Consider the following 9,951-nt stretch of genomic DNA (forward strand, 5'->3'; position numbering starts at 1 on the left):
AATATATAGTAAAATTCAGGGATTAAATTATAAATTTCCCTTTAACGTATTGATATTATTACCAAAAATGACAATAATGTTTGCCTCTTTATCAAACGACTGCAAATATGAGTCGTTTAGTAATTTTCGTAACCAACCTTCAATGTGATTTTTAACCCCCTTTATTTATATGACTTTCTTGGGTCTGCTTCACACAGCATCGCACTTTCAAGTGGAACATGGGAATTGCTGATTATTTGCTCAGTCTGATAATCAATCGAATAACGTTAATTACAGATATTTACAATTACAAACAGTTGAAGCCACAAGTCGGTCCTCCAAAATTGCTTCTTGGTCATGACTTTCTAAGAAGACACTATTTCAATATACTGCCAATGGCAATATGTGTTCCTCTTGGATGGGTTTATTTCTACACATACAGAGTTTGGATTTGGATCCACACACCTATTAAACTATGCTCATCTCTCAATACAGGGGTCAAAGCTATAACTTGTCCCCATGCAGGCCGTCAGTATTTAAAATCTTCACCTATTGTTTGGGATTACTATATACATATATAAAAAGAAAAGCTGATAATAAATTGTAAGATCCTTCTTGAGGTGAGGTTCCAAAACGTTGACAGCAGTCAGTCCTTGGGGACCATAAACAAGGACAGGAACCCTCTGATGCCTGAAACATGGAAGTTTTTAAAGTACATTAGGACTAACAGTAATATTGGAACATGGAAGTCATAAGAACTGCTCCCAAGAATGGAACATCTGAAGTGCAATGCCCCAAGTAAATTGGTTGGCAGTAGAGGGTTGATTTTGAGGAGACCACAGTGAGAAATCTCAGTTTGCCATTGATGTATCACTGTAGCAGGTTCTTAGGATTGATGTTTTCGGATTCTTTTTAAGACGACATAAGTGGTTAGGGGTTAGTTTAATCACTTTGCGACTTTTGGGGGAAGTGACCTCTGCCATTTCTTTAAAGTAAACACTAAGGACATCATAATTCAAACATGGTTATGCTTTTCAGCACTGCGAACTTTAAAGGGAAAAGAAAACAAAAGAAAAGCAAAACAGAGATTTTTTTTGACTCACCATTGTTCTCTAATTTCATAGAGATCTTGAACTCTATCGTCATATTCATTTCCTATTTTAGCAAAAATCAAATCAGTGAGTCTTAATTTATCAGTCCAGGCAGCAAAATGGTTTGTCAGCTGTTCTGGGTTGTTGTTTTACTAGCCATCACAAGAGTTGGAGAAGCAAAGCAAAATGCTGGTAGCCTATGCAACCCCAGCGACCTGAAGGGTCTAATTGATTTCAAGGCTGGGATCCACGTTGACACTTCTGGTCGATTAGCGAAGTGGGTCGGTCACCGTTGCTGCTACTGGGAAGGTATTCGTTGCGATAATCAAACTGGAAGGGTGACAGAAATCCGTCTTGCAGGATTCATTTCCACCAATGATTTCCTCTTCCAATCCGAGATGAGAGGATTGTTGTCTCCCTCAATAACACTTCTCAGCACTGTTGGAGTCATTGATCTTGGTGGCCTAGTAGGCCTGACTGGAACGATCCCACCAGCGATTGGTTCTCGCCTCCCAAAGCTCCGAAAGCTGTACTTATACGGCAACATGCTCAGTGGACCAGTACCAGATAGTATCGGTAAGTTGTCGAAACTTGAAGAGCTTCACCTGCATGAGAATAGATTGTCTGGTTCTCTCCCTTCAAGCCTAGGCAATCTTAGAAATCTCAACCAACTGCTTCTTTATTCAAATCAATTCACTGGTTTGATACCCGATTCCTTCACAAACTTGACAAATCTGATGCATCTGGATCTGCACGGCAATGCTCTAACTGGTCAATTACCAGTCAAGATTGGTGAAATGCAGGCGATGGAAAAGCTCGATCTTTCGAACAATTTATTAGAAGGGAACATCCCACTTTCATTAACAAATCTGAATTCCATTTCAGAGTTGTACTTGGATGGAAACCATCTTGAGGGAGCAATCCCTTTTCCATCAAGTTCTGGCCAAATGTCTGCTCTTGGCTTCCTTAGACTAAATGATAACCATCTCACCGGAAGGATACCACAAAATTTTGGATATTTGGTTTCTCTCCAAAGAGTTTCACTAGCAAATAACAAGCTTGAAGGAGCAATTCCTTCCAGCTTGGGTAGTCTATCAGCTTTAACAGAGTTGTATCTCAACGCCAATCTGCTATCTGGCCAGATACCAAAATCAATCTCTCAACTCTCTCGTCTAATTCTCTTAAACATATCTCACAATTTGATTCAAGGGCCACTGCCCAGTGAGTTTTCTTCCCTCGAAAATCTGCAAACTCTAGATTTCTCATTCAACCGCTTGAAACTCGTATCCTTCCCGAAGTGGCTATCAGAAATGCCATCGCTTTCCAAGATATACTTGGCCGGATGTGGAATTCGGGGAAAAATTCCAGAATTCTTGCGAGCAACTCCAAGTCCAATACAAGAACTGGACTTATCAGCCAACCATCTCACTGGAAGCTTGCCAGCATGGCTGGGGAGCTTGACTCAACTCTACTCATTGAATCTCTCAAGGAATTTTCTTGTTTCAGGGATTCCTGATTCAGTTACGAACTTGCAGCATTTGGGTGTACTGGATCTCAACTCAAACAGACTCACAGGCCCCATAAGTAAAGTTTTTGAGATAGGAAATGCATTTCCTGATGGTTCACTGACATACATCGACCTTTCTAATAACAACTTCTCAGGGGGCGTTGAACAACTTGGAATAGGAGCTCAAACTGGGATGCAGTATCTCAACCTGTCACATAATTTTCTGATTGGCAGAGTGCCATCATCCATAGGAAGATTGAAATCATTGCAGACTTTGGATTTGAGCTACAATAAATTCGGTTCCAAAATACCAGAGGCTTTAGCTAATGTGAGCTCATTAGAAAGGCTGAAGCTGCAGAAAAACCAGTTCACTGGAAACATACCAGTTGAATTTCTGAAGCTTAAAAAGCTATTGGAACTGGATTTATCAGATAATTTTCTGGTGGGAGAAATTCCCATGGGCAAGCCTTTGAGCGAGTTCCCAGAGAGCTCTTACTCTGGAAACAAAGGTTTATGTGGTAAACCTCTTGCTCCTTGTAATTCTTGAAGTTCCAATTGCTCAAACAGAACTGGATAGATTAGCAATATGTGCAATTGCTCTGTGAAATGAAACAAGCTCCATTATTAAACTCTCTACCCCTTCCTCCCTTCTTTCCTTTTCCACAAGTTTATGTACTACTCAAACACAGATAATTAATGCTAAAATAGTAGAATGTCCTTTCCCCACATTGCAATAGAAATAATAACCAGGCTTGATCATGATTTCATTCCATAATTCAGATTCATTTGATAAGATATGAACTAAATGGCTATGACGGTAGTACAATTAAACAATCAAAGAAGACATTTTGACCTGATTCTGTTAAGATTTGTATGCAGCTATGGTACAAATATGCTATGGGCACTTTTCCCCTGTAGCTATAAAGATGAGCCAAGGAACTGCATAAATGATGGAACAGAAATTTCTTTGAAAATTAGCCTTTATTAAATATAGTTCTTACATCATTTAAGCACTTAAAGCTTCAAAGGGCTCCTGGTTTAACCCTAATTGGTGGTAATTCATGTAGTCAATACCATTTAACCTTACACAACACAAGACCTGCTCTGGTAACTCTTCAGGTTTGTTCCCCTGTTACATATGTAAAAACAAGGTGAACATGAATAATAGATTCCAAGAATGATATATATGTGTGTGGGCGTGTAATAAAGAAGGACATCCTTGCCTGTATGGTGAGGCCAACATCCAGGACACAAATCTTGAGTCTGTCTAAGAACGCTTCAAAACCTTTCCTAGAGATGTAACTGAATCTATGCATGTCTATGTCAATCTCAAAGTAGTTTTCTCCCTGTAAGAAAACATTATGATACACAAGGAAAGAACACTAAAAGATTTCCACAATAATTTAGCTGGCTCATATTAGATCTTGTTATCAAGTGAACACATGGAAATTATTGTGAAACACAGTAACAGGAAATTCCAATTTGAGACATGTCCTTTAAGAGTCAGAGTTCGCTCACATCATCAAATTCTTTTTATTGACCAAATAAAGTATAAAATATTGACATAATTTACAATCAAGCATTTAAAAGAACTTCTGTCACAGACTAATTCATCTCTTTGAGATATATGCCTAATCCCAAACAAAAAACAACCGTCTAAAATGAAATACATGAAATAAACTGCTCTAAGTAATGACATTGAAAAAGAACTTACTAAGTAAAATTCATGCTGAGGTCGTGAAAGAACAGGTTTTTCATTGTAAGCCTGCATAAGCTTCCTCTCCGCAGCACTTAAGTGAAGATCTTCTACATTTACAACTCGACCCAATATCTTCAACCTTTCACGAAAGGGTACTATTGTATCTACAGGGAACCCTTTGACTTTTTCAACTTCATCATCAATTAACCGCTGTTCAAGAAATAAATAAAGGAACAGACATGAAATAATAAGGCCAATTAACAATGTAAGGTCTGAAAATCCAGCAGTATAACCCAAAAAAGAATACCATCCCCATGAAAAGAAATTCCTTCCTACTTTTTTTTTTTGGCATAAATGCTAGGATGAATGTCATGGCAGTAGCAGCATTGCCAAACATAATAGTGGCAAACAGGCTTATAATATTTTTGAATATGTTGTATTATAGTTATAATTACGAAGGGTGGTTCCATCTTACTCGGATACTTTCTTGAAAGTGAATTGGAAGTTCCTTTGAATAACTGTCAGAAAGCTTAAAATACAAAACAAAATTCATTCCTTCTCCATCTGTTTCACTATGAAAAAGTGTGGCAGTATACAAGGGAATCTGCATAACCCAAAAAATAGTCAGCCTAAAAATGATGTAAAGGGAAAAAAATGAAAAAGAACAGGAATGTTTTTTTCTCTCATCGAGTATACTGTTTCAGATAGCTTAATATTTTCATGTATACGCTACACAAACTAAGAGGAAAAGTTGATACACCATAAAATAATCACATATAATATATATACCCCTTTTATTTAGGAATATACCCGTCAAGAAATATTCCCTAGAATATACATCACTTTTCCCCATAAATAGGGTCAGGCAAGGATAGAAAGGAGTTCCATTTTTTTCTTTTAGTCCTCTTCTTTCTTCCCTCTCTACTGTATCTCTACTATACTACTAGCCCCTCTAACTTGAGTGTCGGAGGGTCCTCACCAGGGACCTCCCTGGTGGACCTCTGACCCTTTTTTCTTTGCTGGCAAGTCCCTTATAGCTGATACGAGGAAAGTGGAATCATATTATTGAAGCTACAGTTTCAAGTTTCATCAAAAGTCAAAAAGTAGTAATACCTGAACATTTACAACAAGTATAGTTGGGAGTTTCCCAGAAGAGTTAATAACAGGAAGCTCCACAAACTGGGCAATATGATCAATTTTTCGTGGAGATAGGAATACATCAACCCCAAATGGATAATATGCAGCATACTTAGAAGCAAAGTCCTTCTTTCTGTCCCTGCCATATTGAATATAAGTGCAATTGAAAAACAACTCTTGTAAGGAGACAACCTTGTTAGATCCACAATAAATGCATCCTATTACAAACAAATTATTACTAATTCACAAAGGATTTGTGCAAATATATAATATGTATAAACTAAATTTGAGTACATAGCTGGAATGGTGTGCATGTATAATGAACCAATGAAGTCCATCTCCTTATAGTCTTACCTGAAATAATTCTGTCCCCGAACCTTGAAACTGCACGGCTCTATATGTGACCAACAATTAAGCATTTTCTTTTCTATTGGACAAAACGGTACTTGGGAACCAGCTATTGGTCTCTGCAGAACTGGCTTTGAAGAAACTGAAAGAATAATATTAATTAATAAATTAAGAGCACATTGTACATATTTGCACTGATTTGTAAAGTATCCAAGTGCTTTTGATGTAGTACCACAAAGTAATACCTCATATCAAATATGATTTAGGGACAAGGGAATTTTTAAAGATGGAATAAGATATTGAAGAACCAAACAAAATGCATATAATGCACATTATACTTTTGAAAAGAACTAACACTGTTATAAGGCATAAATAGAACATGAACAAATTAGTGAGCTTAGAAGCAAATTATAAGGAGACTGATGAAGCATTATTTGCAAATGACTCAAGGATATATAGTAATGCAACCATGCCTATCCGAGTCCCTCGATAACTGATGCTTACAATTCTAGAACTCCATTATTTACTAGGTTATCAAAAATTTCTTTTCTTATGGTCAAACCATTCACCATGAAAACTACAGGGCAAATGTTGCTAGGTAATCCAATTAGAAACTTCCCCTTCTATGTAAAGAGTAAAGACTAAATTTAACAAGTGGCAGCAATTTCATAACACATGTAAGCCAAACAACAGAATATTGCAGATGCTAGTAATCAGATCTATGAAGAAGAATATAAAGTTATATTCAAAAGTACAATTGTGAGAATGATAATAATAACAAGTTGCTTGATTCATGACAGTTTGTTCAGAAAAGAAAAACATTGCTTTAGTTTGTATCGGTATGATATCGAAATTTTCAAAGCTGATTGTACAATACTTACATAGAGTGTTATTAAGGTGTCCTTCCTTCCATTTGAATGAGAGTTTTAAGGTAGCCTTTTTCCTTGCACTTGGTGGACTAGAGCTCAGTGATCTTCTCTTTTCAACTGGTGGAACAGTTGAAGCAAGACAAGGCAAGCAGTTGCCTGGAAGAATTCCACAGTTATCTAATAACCCTTCCCCTTTACCAGCATTTTCATCCACAGAGGACGCAATTTCATCAAGGAACACAGGTTGTGAGGGTCCTTCAGATTTTGATAGGGAATCTGCATAATCTGAGCTGACTAGTTGACCATTTGAATGTTTAGCAGCCTCACTCACAGACTTCCAAGCTGAGTTTCCTGCTGACAGATCCCCTGTCTTCTTCATCTGATCACTTGAAGAGGTATGTTGTACATTTAAAGTACAGTCTACATGATTTGTGTCTCTGCTAACTTCAAATCCATTTAAGGATAACAAATCTGCAGATATTAAACACAAATAAATCCACAAATATAAATGGCTCATTGATGAGCTAGAGAAAAATCACAAGCAAATTCATATATTGAAGAGAAATTAAAAATGTCCAAATACCATACCATCTGAAACACTTTCAAAATCTTCATCACAATCAGACTCAAACATTGCAAATGAGTCAAACCATGCCTCCTCAATACTTCCTGCTGCTGTTGCAGTGTATGAAAGTCAGGTATACTTCAAAGGACAAATAGAGCAAGAAACATTTTCTACGATCAGACATTATTTCATGACAAAGGGGACAACTATCACAATGTTGTCAATGTTAGACAAGTTATCAAGAAAATGCTGTTCCAACTTAGCAAAATGGTACAAGTTTAAGTAGAAAGAACAATTCAGGTAAATACAAAAATTTTCAAATCCAAATAGTGCATAAACTTTGTTAGATCATTAGAATTGAACCGAGAAAAAATTGATTGATTAATCAATCAACAGACATAGCATCCAATTCAGAAGCATACAACAAAACAACAAGCAACAATTAAGAAGCATAACATTAAAATCCTCTTCAATACAGAACACACTTGAAGAGTAATAAGTCATCTTTCCTTTTTGGTGAGAACCAGTTCTTCATCTCTTACAAAATCAATACTTAAATGGGGAAATAAATAGCAATAATAGATTAGAGAAGTCTATTCATGAAAGCCCACTATAATTGATACTTTGCTAGAGCCATCAGTGTTGGAAGGGATGCAAAAAAGTACAATTGCCTAGACCAGCTCTCAAAGCTTTGTACAGCAGCACAGATAGCACATTGCATTAATCTGTAAAAGACCATTGCCATGGACTTAGAAAGTCCACCATATGCTATGTAGTTAATTCTTCATCAATAACAACTACACCAGTTACCTCTATCTTACTAGGGAGAAGTGGGAAAAGAAAATCCCCATCTCCTCTAACAAAGATCAGACACCCATCCGATAATCCAAGGCAACCAAGTCAAGCTGAAATTGGTTAAACGTTCTACTACTTTCAACAGCAACAACATAGCACAAAAAACTAGATGTTTGGCCAGCCATTTAAATTATGGTCTACATCATATTCATAAGCCACATTCTTTATAAGCATTATTAAGCCACGTTCTTAATAAACATTAAGGAAAAATTAAAATGTCTCCAAGTTTAATTAGCTTCCATTATGATTTAGCTTACAAGTACAGATTAATGAAAGTGAAAACTACCGCATTACTTTGCATAAAGATCAGGACAGAAAGTACCAATCAATTACCGACATGCATACCAGTCCCTTACTTCAAATAACGAGCGCCACTTTATCATCACATTCACCAATATCACACTAATCATGGAAAAGAAAAACCACTTGCCAACATTTCATGCAAACAGATGAACAACACCAGCATCATTACCCCAATCTAAAACTACAAACTGCCCAAATTCCAAAGCAAAAAAATAAAATAAAATAAATAAAAATCATACTACCACTGGCTACCCATCAAACAAATCAACCAAAAAACACAAACCCAGTAAAATGCTAAATCAAATTAACCACCATTCCAGGAAAAGGGGGGCAAAAAGAAAGAAACTTGATCACAAAACAACAAGGTAACTAGAAAGAGAGAAGAGAGAAGTGGACCATGAAAAGTGGGGTTAGAGAAGGACGAGCGCTGATCAGGTGGAGCAGCAGCAGCAGATGCGGGCCTATCAAACTCATCCAGTGATCCATCAGATAATCTAGACGACACTCTTTTCCTGATCCCTTTCCTCTTCTTGCGTGTCTTCTTCTTAGAAGACCTCAATCTACCACCTACACATCCTTCCGGGGTTGATACACAAGCCCCCATACCTCTCCCTTCCCCAAACCCACCTCTCTCTTTCTGTTTTCGTCTCAGAAGATCAGAAAGTCACCATCTTCAACAAAAATAAAAGCAGAGAGATTAACATCTCTAGTAGTCTTTACGAAAGATAGGGAGAGAAAACAATAGAGGCCCAACTCCCAGAGAGAAAATAAAGGAAACTTAAGAAGGTTATTAACTAACAACACCAACCACTACCATTTGAAGACTTTTTATTGCTTGAGAATGAGAGATTTTGAAGAATTAAAAAGGACGCTTCCCTTTAATTTAATCCAACACAGAATAATTACGATTACGGGTAAAATCCATTTTTCTTACAAAAATAAATAAATAAATAATGAAAAAAGAAATTCAGAGCAGCGACGGCAGTTTTATGTTGTTTGTTGTCGCTGGCCAATGGGACCTACGCATCATAACTATCTTCCCGTGGCTCTCTATCATTAGCTCAATTCAGAGTTTTACTGAGTCCATGGACCAGCTTTTGCTTTTGGGGTGCGTGTGCTTCCATTTGGTTTTTCTTTTCTTTTGTCTTTTTCTCTTTTTGGCGTGCAATTGTTAATTAATTAACGTTGTTAATTTGCATTATATATTTTGCATAAAATTCTTCTTAATTTTAAAATTTTTTTCTTAATATATTACATTTTAAAATAAAATTTAAATTATTAAATTCTAATTTTAATAATTTATAAAATATTTATTTTTTTACACTGAATGTATAAAATATTTAAAGAGAGAGAAACATATGTAAATCCGAAAATTGGACAATTACAAAGAGGTCGGCATGAAAATAACCCTTTACAAAATTTGCTTACGTTAACTTCTTGTTTTTTAGGACATTGTACCAATGTGGGAAAACATACAATTTAGTAAAAAAAAAAAAAAATTCCTGGTTACGGTTGGTGGGATAGAATATTTGACCTTTCACACTATCTTTTTCTTTTTTCTACATATAGACTAAAATTCTTAATTTTCATTTCAAATT

General features: G+C 36.3%; 2 protein-coding genes across 3 annotated transcripts; one reads left to right on the forward strand and one right to left on the reverse strand.

Moving 5' to 3' along the window:
• Positions 1-993: 993 nt before the first annotated feature.
• Positions 994-3,339, forward strand: LOC110671176 (LRR receptor-like serine/threonine-protein kinase FLS2). The gene has a single exon (XM_021833566.2). It carries the CDS (start codon positions 1,190-1,192, stop codon positions 3,122-3,124), a length of 1,935 nt encoding a protein of 644 aa, XP_021689258.2. The 5' UTR covers positions 994-1,189; the 3' UTR covers positions 3,125-3,339.
• A 200-nt stretch (positions 3,340-3,539) lies between these two features.
• On the reverse strand, positions 3,540-9,175 carry LOC110671174 (uncharacterized). Of its 2 annotated transcripts, none has more exons than XM_058137913.1 (9): positions 8,750-9,175; positions 7,219-7,302; positions 6,643-7,101; positions 5,768-5,903; positions 5,390-5,552; positions 4,752-4,880; positions 4,292-4,486; positions 3,801-3,923; positions 3,540-3,706 (listed from the first exon to the last, which is right to left on the reverse strand). In XM_058137913.1, the coding sequence occupies exons 1-9, from the start codon at positions 8,955-8,957 to the stop codon at positions 3,584-3,586; spliced, it is 1,620 nt and encodes a 539-aa protein (XP_057993896.1). In that variant the 5' UTR covers positions 8,958-9,175; the 3' UTR covers positions 3,540-3,583. The 2 variants fall into 2 exon arrangements, with proteins under 2 accessions (XP_057993896.1, XP_057993894.1); XM_058137911.1 differs by having other exon boundaries at positions 7,219-7,305; positions 8,750-9,174.
• Positions 9,176-9,951: the final 776 nt, after the last annotated feature.

The sequence above is a fragment of the Hevea brasiliensis genome, chromosome 2 (assembly GCF_030052815.1).
Source record: "Hevea brasiliensis isolate MT/VB/25A 57/8 chromosome 2, ASM3005281v1, whole genome shotgun sequence".
Classification (NCBI taxonomy): Eukaryota; Viridiplantae; Streptophyta; class Magnoliopsida; order Malpighiales; family Euphorbiaceae; genus Hevea; species Hevea brasiliensis.